Genomic DNA, 23,314 nt, shown 5'->3' on the forward strand with positions numbered 1-23,314 from the left:
CCCCGTGAGCTGCCACGTGAGGGAATCCACTAGTCAGCCTATGGGGGCCAACTCCGCCCTACGCCTCCGCCTTACCCCCAGCTCCCCGCTCTGTGCGGCGCCACGTGATGCGGCTCACTGCCAGCCAATGAACGCCGGCCTTGCCTCGCGCTCCGCCCCGCGCGCCGTGGCCGTTTGAAGTGACTAATTTCTGTCATATGACTGAGGCGCTCATGGGGGTGGCGGGGCGGCTCTAGGAGCGGGGGCCTACCGAGCGCCCTAAGGAGCGACCCTGGTTTGGCCGTGGTCAGCATGGCTCCTACACTGTTCCAGAAGCTCTTCAGCAAGAGGAGCGGGCTAGGCGCGCCCGGTCGGGACGCGCGGGACCCAGATTGCGCGTTCAGGTAGGGCGCTGCGGGGTGTGGGGGAGCCGAGCCGATGGCCTTGTGGGCTCCGGGCTCCAGATGTGCAGGGGCCTTTGGCATTCCTGCCCGCGCGGCAGCGCCGCGCCGGGATTGGGACCTGGGCCCGGGTGGGGAACGGCTGGGCAGCTGCGGACCTGAGCTGGAGATTGGAGGGAGGTCCTCTTCGGCCCACCACCCCCATCCCAGCATTTGCCCCTTCCCCCTCCTCCTGGCCGGTTTGTTTACGTCCTGCCCCGCTGCCACACGCGGCTGTGCCTTCCCCACCGAGCGTAGGGTCCACACTCCTTTCAGGCAGCGAGTAGAGTTGGGAGCGGGCTGGGCTGGACCTCAGCCGCAGCCCTCGGGGCCCAGAAGTTATCCCCTCCTACCCGAGGCCAGTCGCTCTGTGGGTGCTTCATTCCAGCCTGCTTGCTGTTGTGGGGGAGAGCTGCCCGTTTTGTGCAACCTTCTAAGGGTAGAGGGCTGGACGAGTAGGCAAGGTGCCGTTCTTTCTAGTTTCTTGGAAACTAATATTGGAGGTGTGCAGTTACCGGAACGAGCGGTCTTATTGTTATCGAAGGAGAAAAGTGAAACCTAAGAGGTTATGGTTACTACTGACTAGACTGGAGTAGGAACGAATCAGGAAGCACGGCGTTAGAACTGACCCTGGAATCATCCTCTTAAAACTGTTACCAGAAAGGGGTCTTTAAAAATTGAAAACGATAGCGAAATATTTTGTGGTAGTAAAGGCTTTATTAATTTTTGGTTGCAGTACCTGTTGCTGGTAGAAAATCTTAACTAGAATTGTAGGACAATGGAGTAGAATCATGAATTCAAGGTAAAATTGAATTCATGTGGTTTCGCCAAACCACGTTTGAAGTAGAGATTATGTCTTTCACGTAGCCTTCATACTTGCTGCGGTGTGGAAACTTGTTAAGTATAACTAGGCTAAATGTCACATATCACTCAAACCTGGTAGGACAGCAAAGAGCCCAGTTGTTCAGTAGTAGTAGGAAAAAATGAGAGTCTGTTAAAATTGCAACAGGCAGAAGTTTGAAATGACTGTACCATACTGGTAAAAGGTTTTCATATCCTTAAAATTATTCACCCTCTCTTGGTAATGGAGGTCACATTACTAAACACTCAGTAATACGTGTAGAATTGTAATACTAAATGGAAAGAACTAACTTTTAGAGGAAAAATCACGATGTGAACATCTTGGAAAAATGTTTAATGAAACAGTTTTCTAGATTTGGGTCTTTTCCACTGGGAAATAAATGTCAGGCCATACTCATCAAATGAAATTTTAAAAACACTTCTTTACTGATTTTCTTTTGAAAAACGAAAGTGTAGTCTGGATAATACTGCGTCTAGACATTCAGTAAATCAAGAGTCAGTACAAAGCAGGTTGAGGATATTAAAAAGGTGACACTTGATTATGCTTTCTATTTTTGGGCAAAGATTGACTTTAGGGTACTCAAGTTTCCAAGGGTCTGAAGTCACACATATGAAAAAAAATTTTCATGTCTATTTTTAAAAAACGTAAAGCCTACTATATAGTTGTGTAACACTACTTTAGAGTTGCCTAAGCACTTTCTTATTAGTTATCTCATGTGATATTTCACAACAACCTTGTGAGAGAGAGAAAGTATAGATAACTATATGATCCTTTTTTCAGTGGAAGTAAGAATTATGTATAAGTCCAGTAAGTGCAGTATGATTTAGAAGTGATTGCTTTAAAAAAATAAAATGTGCAAGTGTACGTGTGAGAAAATGAAAACTAGTTAGCATCACACAGATGGTAACTTGAAGATCTAGGTAGCCCAGGTCATTTTTTTCTTTTTTTAAGATTTTATTTTAGAGAGAGAGAGAGAGAGAACACAGGCAGGGGGAGTGGCAGGCAGAGGGAGAAGCAGGCTTCCTGCTGTACAAGCAGCCCAGTCCAGGACAGGATATCATGATCCTGGGATCATGACCCGAGCTGAAGGCAGGTGTTTAATGAATTGAGCCACCTAGGCATCCTTGTAATTTTTTTAAACAACTTCATTGAGCTATAATTAACATACAGTAAAATTAAGCCATTCTAAGTGCACAGTTCTTTGAATTTTGTTACATGTTTACAGTTTCGTACACCACCCCAGTGAAGTTTTAGAACACTTCCATCCCCCCAGAAGTTCCCTCATGACCCTCTGTAGTCAGTTCTTAACCCATCCTCATTCAGGGCAGCCAGTGATCTGCTCTAATGAGTGAAGTTTTGACTTTTCTAGAATTTCCTATAAATGTGATCATGTTTATAGTCTTTTCTGTCTGGCTTATTTTAACTCATAGTGATGATTTTGGAGATTTATTTCAGTTGCACTTACCAGTTTCTTCAGTTTTATTGCTGAGTAGTATTCCATTGTATGGGTATACTACAGTTTCTTTAACCATTTACTACCAATTGGCAGACCTTTGGGTTGTTCTCAGATTTGGGCTGTGAAGAACAATGCTGCTGTGAACATTTGTATGCAGATCTTTATGCAGATATATGCTTTCATTTCTCTTGGATGGTGACCGAGGAGTGGGATTACTGGGTCATATACAAAGTATTTACTTCCAAAAAAATTGCCCAACTTTTCTGTAGTTGTATCATGAGCAGTGTGTGAAGGTTATGATTGTTACATGTCCTCCTCAATACCTGGTATCCGTTAGTCTATATTTTTAATTAAGATTTTTTTGTATTGTGAAAAACACCTAATGTTTACCACGTTGACCATTTTTGAGATTTCTTGATTATAGCCATTCTCGTGGATGTTGTACAATCTTGTTGATCTTGTGTGTGTGTTTTTAAGATTTATTTATTTATTTTAGAGGGAAAGAACATGCACAAGCTGGGATGGGCAGACGGAGAGGGAGAGAGAATCCCAGGCAGATTCCTTCCTGAGTGCAGAGCCCAATATGGGGCTTGATCTCATGACACCCAAGATCTGGACCCAAGCCGAAACCAAGAGTCCATTGCTTAACCCACTGAGCTACCCAGGCACACCCCTTATTGTGGTTTTAATTTGCATTTCCCTAATAACAAATGATGTAACTCAGGTTTTAGAGTAGATTAAAATTTCATTCCAGTATATCATGCTTTCCTTTCTAGAAACTTTTTTTGGTTTTGTTTTGGTATACTTAGTTTAAGTTGTTGAATCTGACTTGGACACAGCCTTTGGCAATTAACTGATAGCTGAGCATCCAAGAGTCTGTTCCTAGAGTTAGCAACATACAAGGCCCAGTGGTAATAAGTCACAGTAGGGCTCTGAGATAGGAGAGACTTTTGATATGAATGAAGATTTAGCCTTGAAATAGTCTTTCATGGTCACCCCATTGGAAAAGGTGGTCTGTGTTCACTCCTTTCCCTTCAGTTTTCCCTTTTAAAAAAAATCATTACTGTATTGATTTCTGTGTGTTTGTCTTATCTAAGCTTCTTGAGCTGACAGGCGTGTGAAGGATATCACAGGGATGTTATTTCAGTAATTTATAGAATTAAAACAGTAACTTGCTTTCATATTTTTGAGCATTTGGGAAGGAAGGTGTTTTCTAGGAGAACATATTGTTTGACGTTTTTTCCGTCAGGCCACTTTGTAGTGAAAGCAAGAATTAACTGTAAGTCCAGTAAATACATATAAAAGGTACATATAAAATGATTGCTTCAAAAATAAAATTCTTTGAAAAATGTCCAATTTGGTGAAGAAGTTTGTTTCAGAATTAAATGTCTGTAGGACATAGTTCATGTTTTGTTAAAAAATTGCTGTATTTTTGTTCTATTCGTAATGCATGAGTATTTGCTTTTACCAGAAATTCTTATATTGTTGTAACAATCTCTTAATTGTTCTTTTTTCCATCACTCTTGTCATGCTCCAAAGTATTCTCAACACTTTATCCTTTAAAGAATGCAAATTCTGGGGTGCCTGGGTGGCTCAGTGGGTTAAGCCTTCGGCTCAGGTCGTGATCTCAGGGTCCTGGGATCGAGTCCCGCATCGGGCTCTCTGCTCAGCAGGGAGCCTGCTTCCCTCTCTCTCTCTCTCTGCCTGCCTCTCTACTTGTGATCTCTGTCCAATAAACAAATAAAATCTTTAAAAAAAAATAAAGAATGCAAATTCTGATTATGATCAGCCTGCAAAATGGTATAGAATTTAATATCTGCATTACAGAGTTATTTTAAGGATTCAAAGAGATAAGTAATGTTAAGTACTTAATGCAGTGCTTAGCACATGACATTCAGGAACCAGAAGTTGTAAATATGATGATTCTATGCTTATGTGTAAAACCATTCAGTTTAGGCCCAAAATTGTGTGACTTTTGCAGTCTGTAGCCTTGATTTTTTTCCCCCTAATTAACGTAAGGTTTTTAAAAACCGAGCCATCATTCTATTATTATGCTTAATAAAAATTCCCTTAATATGATCTATTCTTAGATTATATTAATATTTTCTCAGTTGTTTCAAGATGTCTTTTTATAGTGCATTTGTTTGACTTAGAATCTTTTTTTGGGGGGGGTGGAGAGGGAGGTCGGGGAGGAAGGAAGGGGAAAGGAGCAGAGGGAGAGAGAGAATCTTAAGCAGGCTCCATGCCCGGCATGGAGCCCTATAGGGTCTCCATCTCATGACCCTGAGATATGACCTGAGTTGAAATCAAGACTCAGATGCTTAACCCCGTCAGCTATCCACAGGTGCCCCTGTTAATTCAAGAATCTTTAGAGTCTGCATATTACATTTGCAGTTATGTTGCTTAAGTAATTTTTTCTAGAACAGCCTCCCCCACCTTTTAAAATATGATTTCTTATTGAAACTGGATTATTTTTCTTGTAAGGTTTCCCACATTCTTTATATGGCTCTTTGCTTCCTTATGGTTTACTCTAATTCAGTGCTTCCCAGCATTCTGTGTTTTAATAAGCCTCCTTTAGGTTATTCTGATGCTCAAGTTTGAGAACCACTGCTATAACTTACTCTATCTAGAAAGCTGGTAGATATTTTATTAGATTCAGGTTCCTTTTTTTTTTTTTAAATAAAAATATCTCATAGATGTTTGTTGTGAATTTCCTACCCATTAGAGTTACATGGTGTCTGGTTGTTCTCCCTTTAGTGATGCTAAGTTTGGTGAATAGTTGTTGTCAACCTTGTTCTTACATTTTAAGATTCCCCTTTCCCTAATTGTTTTAGCATCTTTTGTTCATTATTTTCTGAATCCATTATCTTATCAGGGGTTATAAAATGGTGATACCCTGATTGTTAATTCCTCCTGCATTTATTTCCTAGAAGAAATTTCTCTTACCACCTGTTTTGGTGAAATTTCTCTTACCACCTGTACAGGAAAGGTAGCATATAAGTTTGATAGTTTCCCTTTGTAATGTGTCAGAATAATTTATAATGAGTTGTTTAGTGAAGGTTTTCACTTTGTCATTTTTTGGTATCATCACAAGCTTGTGTTTTAATCTATTATAGTCAAATTGTCCCATATTTGGCCAGTAGGAGACTTTTAAAGTTGATTTCTGTGCCCTTGTGGCATGATCTCTTTAATCTTTGGTAACTTGTGCTTTCTTTTGGCCTTTTATTAATCCCTTCTCCCTGTTCTAGGATTTTATCACCCTGAACATGTTTTAGATTCAGTGATGTTCCATGCTGTGCTGTTCCCTCTTCTTGGCATAGTCTTCTGTTCTTTTTTTGTTTGGCTTTTTGTAGTGATCATCTGGAGTTAACCTAGGTATCCTTCCTCCAGGAAACCTTTTCTTATTTCCCCCAGAGTGAGTTAGGTTACACTGATATTTTCTTCCATAGTTTTGTATTTCCTTCTGTGACATCTGTTGCAGTTGTCATTATTTGTCCATATCTCTCTTCTTTGTTTGCTTGAGTTCTCGTCAACTTCAAGGTAGATTTTGAAGTTAGAACCCAGTAGATTGACCTCTTGGATTGTTTATGGGGAACAGATACCTAGGTTTTTGACTGGAAACCCTAAATAGATGCGATTTTCTGAGGGAGAGAATATAAGACTGTGGAAGTATGACTTGACTAGCCTATCACAAGTAGCAGCCTTCTTCTCTATTCTTTATCACACACATTTTGTACTCTTCATAGCTTATTTTATAACTTACCATCTGTCTTACCCAAGTACACATTGTTGTGCCAGTATACAGCACAGTGCCTGAACATATGCTCAGTAAATATTTATAGAATGGATGTATGAAATAATTTCAAGGGCAGAGGGAGAGAGTCAAAAGTTCTCTTTTGGACATTTGTTTTAGTTTTACTTGCTAGAGAGAGATACCTGCTTAGAGATGTCCTGTTGACAGTAATAAAGTAAATGTGGAGTTCACACCAGAGGTTGATTCACAGAATTGGGACTGGAGATAGAGTATGGTCACTATTAAGACTAAGGGAATGGATGAGATCATCTAGGTAAAGGTGTAGCTAGAGTATTGGAAAGAGCAGGTCTTTGCTCTGAGGAAATTTAAAATGTACAGGTGTAGGAGAGGAAAGTCTACAGAGAAGAAAATGGCAAGAGAAACATTGGGAAAGCCAGGGTTGTGTGGTGTTAGGACAGCTCCAAAGGGAAAGTGTTTAAAAAATGATAATGTGATGTACTGTTTTCTGTATGCTGATTGCTGACAGGTCTTATGAGATGACAAACAGAAAAAAAGTATCTATTGATCTGTGGAGTTGGAGATAACTGGTGACCCTTTTTTTTTTTTGAGATGGGCATGTTTGGGGGAGAAAGTGAGATAGATGAAGATAGATGTGGAGTAAATGAGAGGTGAGAAATGGCTTCACTGCTACAGCTTTTTTTTCTAGGAGAAAGTCTGTAGTACTGTGTTATTTTTTCACTTTCAGTATCTGATTTTATGTCACATTTTAAGCAAGCTTCTGAAGTTTTTTTTTTTTTTTTTTTTAAGATTTATTTATTTGAGCGAGAGCATGCACAAGTGGGGGAGCAGCAGGCAGAGGAATAGGGAGAAACAGGTTTCCCACTGAGCTAGGAACCCTCCATTTGGCTTGATCCCAGGACCCTAGGATCATGACCTGAGCTCAAGGCAGACCCTTAACTGTCTGAGCCACCTACGTGCCCCTGAAGTTCTTTTCTTTCTTAAAGATTTTATCTGTTTACTTTGAGAGTGAGTGAGAGGGAGAAAGCGCTAAGTGCAGGTTGGGAGAGGGGCAGAGGCAGCCAGGGAGAGACAGTCCCAGCCACACTCCAGGTTGAGCCTAGAGCCCATTGTGGGTCTCAGTCAACCGACCCTGAGATCGTGACTTGTACTGAAATCAAGTCAGATGCTTAACCAACTGGACCACCCAGGGGCCCCAAGCTTCTGAAGTTCTTAAGCTGGTTTTTTACTATTGTCAATATTTGTAAGAATTGTATTTCAGAAATTTTGCTTTATCAATGTTGTTTTTAAAGATTTGCTGCATTTACAAGGTTTTTTGTTACTTAAAAAAATACCTTTCCATAAATTGTATCTTTTAATGCTGTATTAGAAATGGTAAGCTTTTAATAAAGCTTTAAGCTTTTATTTATTTATTTGTCAGAGCACAAGCAGGCAGGTGGCAGGGAGAGGGAGAAGCAGGCTCCCTGCTGAGCAAGAAGCTCCATGTGGGGCTCAGTCCCAGGACCCTGGGATCATGAGCTGAAGGCAGATCTTTAACCGACTGAGCCACCTAGGTGCCCTGAAAGTTTTAGTATTCTTTACAGAGAATCCTGTGGGATCATATCTTTCTTATTAATGTGGGAAGCTGAGAATTGTAAGTAATTACATATTAATCCTCTTTGGTAGCAGTGTTTGGTCCTTAAGAGTCTAACTTTCCAGTAAGAAATGCAAATATATTTTATTGTTAATATGTTTGTTTTTCTTTTTCTAAGTGGTAGTATTAGATTTGTTTTTCAGAGCCATGTTTATTGAAAGAAAACAGGTAACTGAAAAATACAGCTTCAGTTTATAAAACTTGTACCTCAAAGTGACAGTTTAAGATAGAGGTATAGGAAGATCCTGAACTCGCCTCCTCTCATGGACACAACACATCTCCAGCTACATTTGGAATAATTTCCTCTGAAAAAGATCTGAAAACTACATGAACAGTGCCTCCACAGCAAAGGATAAAAGGACCATGCCAAGATGAGGAGAGGCAGGGCTACACTCTTGCCAAAAACTGCATCCTCTGTACGGTGACCCCAAATCAGGAGGGATCTTAAAAATCTTTTCCTTGAGGAGCAAGGAGGAGCAATCTTTTCCCCGAGTAGGGATCTTTCCCTTGTGCCAGCCCTTGGATTCTGCACCATCGAAACAAGCCCCCAAAATGTAAGACCAGTGGGGATTATGTCTAGGAGAACTGAAGAACGAATTATAAGGAATGGAGAAGGAGAACCCTTCTCTTAAAGGGCTTGTGTGCAGACCACTTGCCCCAGGACCCAGCAAAAATGAGCATACTGAAAAGTGCCTAGACTATTATATGAAGGAGAAAGTTTAATCTTTAATCTTAAAAGGACTGCCAGAAAGGCAGGAACCTGTTTGGACTCTCTCTGGGAACAGAATTGCTGGTAGGTACTACTTTTGTCATCTCATTCTCTCTTGCTCATGCTAGCTTTGGTAGGCCCCATTTTGGCAATCTCCTTTTTAACCTGTTAGCATGGGTGGGTGCACCCCACCCCCATGTGCCATGTTATAGCCAACCTGCAAGCATCTCATACACCTTTGAGCTCCAGTTGCACTACAGTTGATTGGGTAAGTTCCCTGCCTCTGTATGCCATAGTCAGCTGGGCAAGTGTACCTCAGTCCCTACACTGCAGCTTCATAGCTGGTTGTTCTGCTCAGTCCACATGGGGGATGCCCTTTGAATGCCTAGTTCTGATTTCTGGGTGGGACGGAGATTGCAGTTTTTGGCCCCACAGGTTATTTCCTGCAAAAGGCCACTCTTGGAAGACTGTGAGAGGTAGCTGTTACACTGAATACAAAGAATAAACGGAGAGAACCAGGTAAAATGATTAGACAGAGAAATATATTCTAATCAAAGAACAAGACAGAACTTCAGAAAACGACTTCACTGGGCTCCATTGCTGTGCATGGAGCCTACTTAAAAAAAAAAAAAAGAAAAGAAAAGAAAAGACGTCACTGAAATGTAGGTAAGCAAGCTACCTGATAAAGGATTCAAAGTAATAGTTCTAAATATGTTTACTGAATTTAGGAGGGAAATGGATGAACACAGTGAGAACTTTAAAAAATGTAGGATATATAAGAAAGTAGCATATAGAAGTCACAGAGTTGAAAAATACAGTAACTGCACTGGAAAATATATTAGGATTTCAACAGCAGACTGGATGAAGCAGAAGACTGGATTAGTGAACTGGAAGACGAAGCAATGAGACTCACCCAGACAGCTGCAAAAAAGAATTTTAAAAAGTAAAGATACCTTAAGGGACCTTTGTGTCATTATAAAGGTCCTAGAAAGAGAGGGAGAGAAAGGGGCAAAAAATTTATTTGAAAAAATAATGGTGAAAACTTCCTCTGTATGGGGAGGTAAATAAGTACGCAGGTCCAGGAATCCTAGAGAGTTCCAAATAAGATAAAGAGATCTACCAGGATCTCAAATAAGATAAAGAGAATGCACCATTTTAATTATAATTAAAGTGTCAAAAGTTAAAGAGATACTTAAAACCATCAAGAGAAAACAGCACTTTATATACAAGGGAAACTCCATAACACTATTAGCAGATTTTTCAGCAGAAACTTTCCAGGTCATAAGAGAGTAGTGTGATATATTCAAAGTAATAAAAGGAAAAATTTGCAACCAAGAATACTGTACCTAGAAAGGTTATCTTTTAGAGTAGTAATTTTTCAGTTATGCAAAAGCTAATGGAGTTCATCACAACTAAATCAGCTTTACAAGACATATTGAAGGAATTTCTTTAAGCTCACAGTAAATGGCACTAATTAATGGTAAAAAAAATAGTAAAATAAAAATCTTAACTGGAAAAGGTAAATATACAATAAAGGTGATGGTTTAATCACTTAAAAAACTAGTATGAAGGTCAAGAGACAAAACTAAAACTATAATAACTTACTAAGGGATATATAAAGTAAAAATATGTTAACTATAGTGTCAAAAACATAAAACATTGTGGAGTGAATAAAGATGTACAGTTTTGGAATATATTCAAGTGTGAGTTGCTGTCAACTTAAAATAGACTTATAGTCAGAGGATGTTATATGTGAACTTCATAGTAACCACAAAGCAAAAACTTACAGTAAATATATGAAAGAAAATGAAAAAGGAATCTAAACATGATACTGAGAAAGTTATATGAAGAATGTTAACACAAGTGAAGAAAAAAAGAAAGGAACAGAGAGGAACTACAAAACCAACCAGAAAACAATGAATAAAATGGCAATAAGCACACACCTATCAGTAATTTTTTTAAAGTAAATGAACTGATTCTCCATTCAGAACACATAGAGTGGCTGAATGGATTAAAAAAAAGACTTAACCTGTATGCTGGCTATAAGAGACTCACTTCAGAATAAGGACATGCACAGACTGAGAGTAGAGGGTTGGAAAAAGATACTCCATGCAAATGGAAATGAAAAGAAAGTTGGTGTAGCTGTACTCCTATCAGACACAAAATGGACTTTGAAACAAGAATGTAATGAAAGATGGAGAAGGGCAATACACAATAAAGTGGTCAATTTATGAAGAAGATAGAGCATTTATAATATATATGCACTCAGCTTAGAAGCACTAAGATATATAAAGCAAATATTGAGAGACCTAATGAGAGAATTTAACAGCACATTAACAGTAGGGGATGTTAATACCCCACTCTTATCAATGGATAGATTAGAATTGGTAAGGAAACATTGGTCTTGAATGATACTTTAGACAGATGGACTTAATATATATGTATACATATATACATATCTATATCTATATATAATATATATAGATATTTAGAGAGCATGTCATCCAAAAGTTAGCAGAATACATGTTCTTCTCAAGTCTACACGAAACATTATCCAGGATAGATTACAATATGTCACAAAACACCTTTCAGTAAGTTCAAGAAGATCGAAAACATATCATTTTTTCAACCATAGTGATATAAAACCAGAAATCAATTATAAGAAGAAAAATGGAAAAACCACAAAATTGTGGAGGTTAGAGAACATGACACTGAACAGCCAGTTGGTCATTGAGGACATCAAGGAAGAAATAAAAGTATATCTAGAAACAAATGAAAACAGAAATGTGACATAACCACATATAGGTCATACCAAAATGTTTGGGATGCAGCAAAAGTGGTTATAGAAGGGAAGTTCATAGTAATATAGGCCTACCTCAAGAAACATGAAAAATTTCATAAACAATCTAACTTTATGCCTAAATAAAGTAGGGAAAAAAGAACAGGGGATACCCAGGTTAGTGGAAGGAAGGAAATAATATAGATCTGAGTGGAAATCAGTGAAATAGATGCAAAAAGACAAAAAAAAAAAATCAGTGATACTAAGAGCTGGTTCTTTGGAAAGATAAAAATGAGAAGAAACCTTTAGCTAGACTAACTAAGAAAAAGAGAGGGCTCACATGAATAAATCAGAAATGAAAGAAGTTACAACTGATAACTGTAAAAAATCACAAAAGACTACTATGAACAGTTATATACCAATAAATTGAACAACCTACAAGTGGATAAATTCCTAAAAAAGTGTACAATATTCTAAGACTGATTCAAGAAGAAATAGAAAATCTGAATAAACTAGTAAGGACATTGAGTCAGTTATCAAAAACCTCCCAACAGACAAAAGTCTGGGAACAGATGCTTTCATTGTTGAATTCTACCCATCATTTTAAGTTTTAACATCTATTCTTCTCAAATGATTCCAAAAACATTGAAGTGGAGGGAATGCTTCCAAACTTGTTTAATGAAGTAGCATCACTGTTATACCAAACCAGTGTTGGTGAGGATGTGGAGAAAAGGGAAGCCTTGTACATTGTTGGTGGGAATATAAATTGGTACAACCACTAAGAAAAACAGTATGGAGGTTTCTCAAAAGATTAAAAACAGAGCTGCCAGTAGATCCAGCAGTTTCATTTCTGGGTATCTGAAGAAAATAAAAATAATTTGAAAATATTTGTGCACCCCTGTTTAAAATTTGCAGCATTATTTGTAATAGTGAAGGTGTGGAAACAACTTAAGTAGTGTCTATCAGTAGATGAATAGATAAAGAAATGGGTATGTGTGTGTGCGTGCATGTGTGGCATGCACATGCATATTCATGTCCAGTGGACTATTTAGCCATAAAAAATAATGCAGTCTTGCTATTAGTAGGAACACTGATGGACCTGGAGGGTATACTGCTAAGTGAAATAAGTCAGATAGGGAAAGACAAATACTGCATGGTTTCATTTGTAAGTGGAATCTAAAAACAAACATGAACCAAACCAAACCAAACTCAGACTCATAGATACAGCGAACAGAGTGGTGGTTGCAAGGGAAAGGGGTTGGGAGGGCCCGGCAAAATGTGTGAAGAGAGTCAAGAGGTATAAACTTCCCGTTGGGAAATAAGTAATGGGTATGTTATGTACAGTGTGGGAAATAAAACCAGTAATAATATATTCACTTTGTATGGTGACAGATGGTAACAATTTACGGTGGCAGTCAGCTTGCAGTGTGTACAAATGTGAAGTTACTGTGTTGTGCACAGGAAACTAATATTGCATGTCAGTTTTACTTCCAGAATAAAAAAACATGATTGAACTGTGGGACAAAGTCAAGTAACCTAAGAGATATGTAAATGAAGTCTGATAAGGAAATGGGGGGAGGATCTTTGAAAAAATAATGGTCAGAAACTTTTTCAGATTTGATTAAAAGGATAAACAAACACAAACATTCAAGAATTTGAACAAATCTAAGCATGAGAAACATGAAGAAAATTACATGAAGGTACATGATAATAAAATTATTTAAAGTTAGTGAAAAAGAGAGGTGCCTGGGTGGCTCAGTTGGTTAAGCAGCTACCTTTGGCTCAAGTCATGATCTCAGGATCCTGGGATTGAACCCTGCATTGGCCTCCCTGCTCAGTGGGGAGTCTACTTCTCCCACTCCCTCTGCCTACCACTTGTGATCTCTCTTTCTCTTGTCAAATAAAATCTTAAAAAAAAAAAAAAGGTTATTGAATTTCTTTTCTTTTCTTTTTTTAAAAGATTTTATTTATTTATTTGACAGAGAGAGATCACAAGTAGGCAGAGAGGCAGGCGGGGGGGGGGGGGGTGGGGGGGGTGGGGGCGGGGCGGAGAAGCAGTCTCCCTAAGCAGGGAGATCAATGTGAGCTCAATCCCAGGACCCTGAGATCATGACCTGAGCTGAAGGCAGAGGCTTAAGCCACTGAGCCACCCAGGTGCCCCATATTTTTTTTTTTAATGTAATAGCTTCACTGATATAAAATTCACATACCATACAATTCAGCCATTTAAAGTATAAAATTCAGTTCTTGTTAGTTTTTTCACAAAGTTTCATGACCAACACCACAGTCAGTTTTAGAACATTATCATCATCCAAAAAGAAACCCTGTACCATTAGAGTAACTCTCAGTTACCTCACCCTCTACCACCAAGCCACCCTCTCCCAGCCTTAGACAACCATTAATATACTTTTTGTTTCTATAGATTTGCCTCTTCTGGACATTTCATTTAAATGGAATTATATAGGGGCGCCTGGGTGGCTCAGTGGGTTGGGCCTCTGCCTTCGGCTCAGGTCATGATCTCGGGGTCCTGGGATCGAGCCTCACATCGGGCTCTCTGCTCAGCAGGGAGCCTGCTTTCCTCCTCTCTCTCTGCCTGCCTCTCTGCCTACTTGTGATCTCTGTCTGTCAAATAAATAAATAAAATCTTAAATAAATAAATAAATAAATAAATGGAATCATATAGTATATGGTCTCTTGTGACTGTCTTCTTTCACTTAGCATTATGTTTTCAAAGTTCATCCATGTTACAGCATGAATAATTCCCTTTTATTGATGAATAATATTTCATTGTATGGATGTACCACAGCTTATCTGTTCATCAGTTAATGGGTATTTGGTTTGTTTCCACTTTTTAGCTGGCTGTTAAGAGTAATGTTCCTGTGAACTTCTGTGTGTAAGTTTTTGTGTGAACACGTTTTTATTCTTCTTGGGTATTTGTTAGGAGTGGAGTTGTTGGGTCATATGGTAACTCCATGTTTAAAAATTTAAAGAACTGCTATACTGTTTTCCATAGAACCCAATGATACATCTTTGTGGTGCTGTGAGGCAGAATAACTTCCAACATAAAACCGATACCTAGGGGCGCCTGGGTGGCTCAGTGGGTTAAGCCGCTGCCTTCGGCTCAGGTCATGATCTCAGGGTCCTGGGATCGAGTCCCGCATCGGGCTCTCTGCTCAGCGGGGAGCCTGCTTCCCCCTCTCTCTCTCTGCCTGCCTCTCTGCTTGCTTGTGATCTGTCTCTGTCAAATAAATAAATAAAATCTTTAAAAAAAAAAAAAAAACCGATACCTAGTAAAACTTGTTTGAGATTGAAGGCAAAATACATACATTCTGTAGACAAAAAAAAAAGTGAGAGAATATCACTAATAGAAGAATGTTTTCAATACAAGAATATATGGAGTAAGAAATGAACAGCAACATAAAATGGCATACCTGGGTAAATCTGCACAGTTATTGGCTGTATAAAAACAACAAACATGTCAAACATAGAGCTGAAAGACTGGAAAATAGTGCCATGAGTGAAGGGTTTTTTGGTTGAGGTGGAGAGAATGAAGTAGAATTAAAATATTCTAAAGTTCTTTTATCTTTTTTATGTATATGTAAAATACCACTTATATGAAATTTGAGAAAATGGAAACTAGTCCTAAGTGACAAGAAGCAGAACAGCTGCCTGGGAATGGGGTGTGGGGTGAGTGTGAAGTGGGGAGGGAGGGGGAGAGAGAGAAGGATTATAAATGGAAATGAGGAAACATTTGGGCCTGATTGTGGTGATGATTTCACAGTTATATGTATATAAATCAAAACCTACCAGATTTCATACTTTAAATAGGTACAGTTTAGTATACATCAGTTATACTTCAATAAAGCTTTTTTTTAATCTTCAAGGCAAAAAAAATCCTATTATTCTTGAAATAATTTTCTGGTCACATGGTTTTCAGCAGTCTAAGTTTTTAATTCCAGTTAGTTAACATAAAGTGTTAATAGTTTCATGTGTACACATAGTAATTTAACAGTTCCATATGTCACCCTGTGTTCATGGCAGGTACACTCCTTAATCCCCATCACCTGTTTAACCCATCCCACCAAGCCCCTCCCCTCTGGTAGCTGTCAGTTTGTTTTCTGTGTTCTCTATAAGAAACGGTTTCTTGTTTTGGCTCTCTCATTTTCTCCCCCTTTGTTTTGTTTCCTGAAATTCCACGTGAGTGAAATCATATGGTATTTGTCTTTGACTTATTTTGCTTAGCATTATGCCCTCTAGCTCCATCCACGTTGTTGCAAATGGCTAGATTTCATTCTTTTTTATGGCTGAGTGATAATTCCATTGTTTATATATACACTACATCTTTATCCATTAATTTATCAGTGGGCACTTGGGCTGCTTCCATATCTTGACTATTGTAAGTAATGCTGTTATAAACGTAGGGGTACCTATATCTCTTTGAATGAGGTTTTTGCATTCTTTGGGTAAATACCCAGTAGTGCAATTCTGGATCACAAGGTAGTTCTGTTTTTGTTTTTTAATTTTTATTTTAGAAAGAGAGAAAGCGTGAGTGAGGTTAGGGGGAGAATTAAAGGGGGGAAGAGAGAATCTTAAGTGCTGTGTGCCCAGTACAGAGCCCAACATGGGGCTCTTACACCCTAAGATCATGACCTGAGCTGAAATCAAGAATTGGATGCTTAACTGACTAAGTCACCCAGGTGCCTCTCTATTTTTAGCTTTTTTTTTTTTTTTAAGATTTTATTTATTTATTTGACAGAGAGAGATCACAAGTAGGCAGAGAGGCAGGCAGAGAGAGAGAGAGGAGGAAGCAGGCTCCCCGTTGAGAAGAGAGCCCGATATTTTTAACTTTTTGAGGGACCTCTGTACTGTTCCTGAGTGGCTGCATCAATTTCAGTTCACACCAGTAGTGCAAAAGGGTTCCCCTTTAAATCTCCACATCCCAGCCAATACCTTTTGTTTTTTGTACTGTTGATTTTAGTCATTCTGACAGGTGTGAGGAGGTATCTCATTGTGACTTTGATTTGTATTTCTCTGATGGTAACTGATGTTGAGCATCTTTTCATGTGTCTGTTGGCCATCAGATGCCTTTTTTGGAAAAATACCTATTCATATGTTTTGCCCATTTTTTTTTTTAAATTTATTGACACAGAGAGAGAGAGAGAGAGAGAGAGATCACAAGTAGGCAGAGAGAGAGGCAGGCAGAGAGAAGAGGAAGCAGGCTCCCTGCCGAGCAGAGAGCCGGATGCGGGGCTTGATCCCAGGACCCTGAGATCATGACCCTTGCCAAAGACAGAGGTTTATCCTGCTGAGCCACCCAGGCGCCCCTGTTTTGCCCATTTTTAAGTTGGATTATACATCTTTGGGGTGTTGAGTTTTGTAAGTTCTTTGTATATTTTGAATGTTAAACTTTCATTGGATTTGTCATTTACATGTATCTTCTCCCATTCTGTAGGTTGTCTTTTAGTTTTGTTGATCGTTTACTTCACTGTGCAGAAGATTTTTATTTTGATGTAATCACAATGGTTTATTTTCGCTTTTCTTTCCCTTGTCTCAGGAGACATATCTAGAAAGAAGTTGGTAAGACTGATGTCAAAGAATATGTTGCCTGCATTCTCTTCTAGGACTTTTATGGTTTCAGGTCTCCCATTTAGGTCTTTAATCCATTTTGAGTTTATTTTTTGTGTATGAGGTAAGAAAGTGTCCAGTTTCATTTTTGCATGTTGCCGTCCAGTTTTCCCAACACCATTTGTTGAAGAGACTGTCTTTTTCCCACTGTACATTGTTTCCTGTTTTGTTCAAGATTAATTGTATAATCATGGATTTATTTCTGGGCTCTATTCTGTTCCATTGATGGATGAGTCTGTTTCTATGCCAGTACCATATTGTTTTGATTATTACCACTTTATAATATAACTTGAGATCTGGAATTACGATGCTTCCAGCTTTGCTTTTCTTTTTCAAGAATGCGGTAGCTATTTGTGGTCTTCTGTGGTTCCAAATTTTAGGATTGTTTGTTCTAGGTCTGTGAAAAATGCTATTGGTATTTTTATAGGGATTGCATTAAATCTATAGATTGCTTTGGGTAATATAGACATTTTAACAATATTTGTTCTTTCAGGCCATGAGCATGGAAGGTCTTTCCATTTCTTTGTGTCATCTTGGATTTCTTTCATCAGTTTTTTACAGTTTTTATAGTACAGGTCTTTCACCTCTTTAGTTAGGTTTATTACTAGGTTTATTACTAGGTTTATTATTATTATCGTATTTCGAGTGCAATTGTAAATGGGATTATTTTCCCAATATTTCTTAATGCTGCTTCATTATTGATGAATAGAAATATAACAGATTTCTGTATGTTGATTTTATATACTGTGACTTGACTGAATTCCTTTATCAGTTCTAGCAGTTTTTGGTGGAGTGTTTTTAGGGTTTCCTATATATAGTATCATGTCATCTGCAGATAGCATAAGTTTTACTTCTTCCTTAACAATTTGGATTACTTTTTTTTTTTTTTTGACAGAGAGAGATCACAGTAGACAGAGAGGCAGGCAGAGAGAGAGAGAGGGAAGCAGGCTCCCCGCTGAGCAGAGAGCCCGATGCGGGACTCGATCCCAGGACCCTGAGATCATGACCTGAGCCGAAGGCAGCGGCTTAACCCACTGAGCCATCCAGGTGCCCCTGGATTACTTTTCTTTTTGTTGTCTGATTGGTGTAGCTAGGACTATGAGTACTGTGTTAAATAAAAGTGGTGAGAGTGGACATCCTTATCTTGTTCCTGACCTTGAGGAAAAGCGCTCAGTTTTTCTGCATTAAGGATGATATTAGCTGTGGGCTTTTCGTACATGGCCTTTATTATGTTGAGGTATGTTCTCTCTAAACCTATTTTATTGAGGGTTTTTATCATGAATGGATGTTGTACTTTGTCTAATGCTTTTTCTGCATCTGTTAAAATGATCACGTGGTTTTTATTCTTTCTGCTGTTGCTGTGATATATCGCACCAATTGATGTGCAAATACTGAACCACCCTTGCAACCCAGAAATAAATCCCCCTGATTGTGGTGATTTTTTAAATGTATTGTTGAATTTGGTTTGCTAGTATTTTATTGAGAATTTTTGTATCCATGTTCTTCAGGGATATTAGCCTGTAGTTGTCTTTTTTGGTGATGTCTTTATCTGGTTTTGGTATCAGGGTAATTCTGACCTCATTGAATGGATTTGGAAGTTTTTCTTCCTCTTTTATATTTTGGAATAGTTTAAGAAGAATAGGTATTAACTCTTTCTTATCGCCATTTGGTCCTGAACTTCTGTTTTTTGGGACTTTCTATTTTACTGACTCATTTGTTTCCTGGTCATTAGTCTGTTCACATTTTCTGTTTCCTTTTTCAGTTTTGGTTTATATGTTTATATGTTTATATATTGCTTATATGTTGCTAGAATTTATCCATTTCTTCTAGGTTGTCCTGTTGTTTGGCATATTGCTTTTTATAATATTCTCTTATGATTATTTATATTTTGGTAGTGTTGGTTGTTATTTTTTCCTCTGTCATTTGTGGTTTTCTTTATTTGACTCCTTTTTCTTTTTTTCTTGATATGTCTGGCCAGAGGTTTGATTTTTTTTTTTTCCTTCAAAGAACCAGCTCCTTGTTTCATTGATCTGTTTTGTTATACTGATTTCTGTATCATTTATTTCTGCCTTCATCTCTATTATTTCTTTCCTTCTGCTTTTAGGTTTTGTTTTGTTTTGAAGATTTTATTTATTTATTTGAGAGAGCAAGAGAGAGCATGAGTGGAGAGTAAGGGGAGAGGCAGAGGAAGAGAAAGAAGCAGACTCCTCACTGAGCAGCAAGCCCACTTTGGGGCTGAATCCCCCACTAAGCAGTGAGCCTAATGTGAGGCTGGATCCCAGAACACTGGAATCATGACCTGAGGCAAAGGCAGATACTTAACTGACTGAGCCACCCAGGTGCCCTGGTTTTAGGTTTTGTTTGTTATTTTTGTGTCTCCTTTAGGTGTAAGAATAAGTTGTTTGAGATTATTCTTGCTCCTTGAGGTAGGCTTGGATTGCTATAAAATTCCCTCTTAGAGGGACGCCTGGGTGGCTCAGTTGGTTGGACGACTGCCTTCGGCTCAGGGCGTGATCCTGGAGTCCCGGGATCGAGTCCCACATCAGGCTCCCAGCTCCATGGGGAGTCTGCTTCGCTCTCTGACCTTCTCCTCGCTCATGCTCTCTCTCACTCTCTCTCTCAAATAAATAAATAAAAAATCTTATAAAAAAAAATTCCCTCTTAGAATCACTTTTGGTGCATTCTAGAGGTTTTGGAAGTGTTGTGTTTTCATTTTCATTTTTTTCCATGTATTTTTAAAATTTCTTCTTTGATTTCTTTGTTGACCCACTTGTTTAGTAGCATGTTATTTAACTTCCATGTATTTTTTTTTTTTTAATCTTTTCTAGGTTGACTTCTAGTTTCATAGCATTGTGGTCAGAAAATATGCATGGTATGATTTCAGTCTTGAATATGTTGAGGTTTGTTTTGTGGGCTAATATGTGATCTATTCTGAAGAATGTTCCATGTGCCCTTTGAAAAGAATGTGTATTCTGTTTTAGGTTGGAAGGTTCTGAATGTATTTGTTAAATCCATCTGTTCCAGTGTGTCATTCAAAGCCCTTGTTTTCCTTGTTGATGTTTCATTTAGATGATCTTTCTCTTGATGTAAGGGATGTGTTAAAGTCCTTCTATTATTTTATTATCATTTAGTTCCTTTATTTTTGTTATGAACTGTTTTATGTACTCCTGTGTTTGGTGCATAAATATTTAAAATTGTTCTTTGTTGGATTGTCTCAATTATTATTACATAGTGTTATTCTTTGTTTCTTGTTGCAGTTTTTTGTTTTGTTTTGTTTTGTTTTGTTTTGTTTGAGAGGGAGGAAGAGGAGAGAGAATCTTAAGCAGGCTCCACACACAGCATGGAACCCACTGCGGGGCTTAATCTCACAACCCTAAGATCATGACCTGAGCTGAAATCAAGAGTCTGACATAACCGACTGAGCCACCTGGGTGCCCCACAGTCTTTGTTTTAAAGCTTACTTTGTTTGATATAATTATTGCTACTCCAATTTTCTTTTGACATCCATTTCCATGATGGAGGGTTCTCCATTCCCTTACTTTTAGTCTCTGTCCCCTCACTTTCAATCTGCAATTTAGGTGTGAGATGCATCTCTTGTAGGCAGCATATAGATGGTCTTTTTATAAATTCACTGTATTACCTGTATCTTTTGATGGGAGCATATAGTCCTTTTACATTTAAAGTAATTATTGCTAGGTATACATTTATTGGCATTTTATTACTTGTTTAGTGGTGGTTTCTGTAGATCTCTGATCCTTTCTTGTCTTTCTCTCATGGTTTGCTTATTTTCATTAGTGGTATATTTTGTTTCCTTTCTCTTTATTCTTTGCATATTTATTAGTGGTTTTTGGTAATACGGCTTCCGTTAGGTTTTTATATCTTTTTTGCTATATATAGCAGTCTAAATTAAGTTGGTGATCCTTTAAGTTTTAACCCATTCTTTTCTTCTCTTTTCCCTGTTTTAGGTATTTTTTAGGTATTTTAGGTTATTATATTTTAGATTCATTTTTTTGTTCTTGACTGGTGTTTTACAGAAATAAGTCTTTTTAAAAAAGATTTATTTACTTGAGAGAGAGAAAGCATGTGTATGCACAGGGGGGAGGGGCAGAGGGAGATGGAGAGAGAGTCTTAAGCGGACTCCACATGGGGCATGGAGCTCAAGCCAGGGCTCAATCTCAGGACTCTGAGATCATGACCAAGAGTCAGACACTTAAGCTACTGTACCACCCAGACATCTTTAAAAATAGTAATTTTTAATGTGTTTTTAGACAGTATAGAGTTTTCCTACCTCTCTTTTGTCACTTTTGGTCTCTCTTCCTTTTGAAGGTCTCTATTAATATATTCTTGCAGAGCTGGTTTGGTGGTCATGAACTCCTCTAGTTGTGTGTTTAGGAAACTCTTTGTTTCTTGTTTTGTTCTGAATGATAGTCTTGCTGAATAGAGTATTCTTGGCTGCAGATTTTTCCTATTTGGCACATATAAATATATCCTTTCAGTTTCTTCTTGCTTGCCAAGTTTCTGTTGAAAAATCTCCTGCTAGCCTTATGGAGTTTCCCTTATAAGTTAAGGATTTCTTTTGTTTTGCTGCTTTAAAAATTTTTCTTTATCAGTCTATTTTGCACATTTAATTACAATATGTCTTGGTGTGGCTCTCCTTTTTTTGATTCTGTTGGTGGTTCTCTGTGCCTCCTGGATCTGGATATCTGTTTCCTTACCCAGATTAGGGAAGTTTTCAACTTTTATCTCTTCAAATAAATTTTCTTCCTCCACTTTCTCTTCTTCTTCTGGGACTTAGATGACTGCTGTTATATTTGATGCCATCACTAAGTTCCCTTAGTCTGTTCTCATTTTGCATAGTTCTTTTCTTTCTGTTCAGCTTGATTACTTTCCATTACTGTGTCTTTTAGGTCACTAATTTGTTGTCTTCCTTTAATCCTGCTGTTCGTTTCCATCAGGTGTGTTTCTCATTTCATTTATTGTGCCCCCATCTCTACTATGTTACTCCCTTATTTCTTTATTAAGGTTCTTACTCATGTCTTCCATTTTTTTCTCAAGTCCAGTAGGTATCCTTATGATTATTGTTATAAATTTTTTATCAGGCATGTTACTTGTATCTGTTTCATATAGCTCTCTCACTGTGGCTTTGTTCTGTTCTTTCATTTGGGTTAAATGTCTCTCTCCCCATTTTGTCTGTCTTTCTGTGTCTGTTTCTTTCTTTCTTTAAGATTTTATTTATTTATGGGGCGCCTGGGTGGCTCAGTGGATTAAACCACTGCCTTCGGCTCAGGTCATGATCTCAGTGTCCTGGGATCGAACCCCGCATCGGGCTTTCTGCTCAGCAGGGAGCCTGCTTCCCCCTCTGTCTCTGCCTGCCTCTCTGCCTACTTGTGATCTCTCTCTCTGTCAAATAAAATAAGTAAAATCTTTAAAAAAAAAAAAAGATTTTATTTATTTATTTGTCAGATTGAGATAGAGAGAGAGAGCATAAGCAGGCAGAGTGGCAGGCAGAGGCAGCGAGAGAAGCAGGCTCCCCGCCAAGCAAGGAGCCTGATGTGGGACTTGATCCCAGGATTCTGGGATCATGACCTGAGCTGAAGGCAGTGGCTCAACCAACTGAGCCACCCAGGTGTCCCTCTGTGTCTATTTCTCTGTGTTAAAAAAGTCAGCTGTGATTTCTGCTCTTTTTTTTTTTTTAAAGATTTTATCCATTCATTTGACAGAGAGAGATCACAGGCAGAGAGGCAGGCGGGGGGGGGGGCGGAGCAGGCTCCCCGCCGAGCAGAGAGCCCGACGCGGGACTCGATCCCAGGACCCCGAGATCACGACCCGAGCCGAAGGCAGCGGCCTAACCCACTGAGCCACCCAGGCGCCCCTGATTTCTGCTCTTGAAAGTAGTGATTTTATGATGAAGAGGTCCTGGAATACCCAGCAGTGCAGTGTCCCCTGTTTACAGAAGCCAGCTCTTTAGGGGAGAATCCATTTTTTGCTTAGTCTCTGCTGTTGTGTTCGTCACTTCTCCTTTCATTGCAGTCATTTGCACTGACTCACTGGCTGTTTTG

General features: G+C 38.7%; 1 protein-coding gene across 3 annotated transcripts in view; it reads left to right on the forward strand.

The window, feature by feature from the left end:
• The first annotated feature begins 202 nt into the window (after nucleotides 1–202).
• The window catches only part of FNIP1 (folliculin interacting protein 1), a 151,133-nt gene continuing 128,021 nt past the window's right edge, over nucleotides 203–23,314 (forward strand). For all 3 annotated transcript variants that reach the window (XM_044228237.1, XM_044228255.1, XM_044228245.1), the window contains exon 1: nucleotides 203–383. In XM_044228237.1, coding sequence (XP_044084172.1) covers nucleotides 292–383 — 92 coding nt within the window. In that variant the 5' untranslated portion in view covers nucleotides 203–291. The remainder of the gene's footprint in view (nucleotides 384–23,314) is intronic.

Source organism: Neovison vison, chromosome 1, assembly GCF_020171115.1.
Source record: "Neovison vison isolate M4711 chromosome 1, ASM_NN_V1, whole genome shotgun sequence".
NCBI classification, from domain to species: Eukaryota; Metazoa; Chordata; class Mammalia; order Carnivora; family Mustelidae; genus Neogale; species Neogale vison.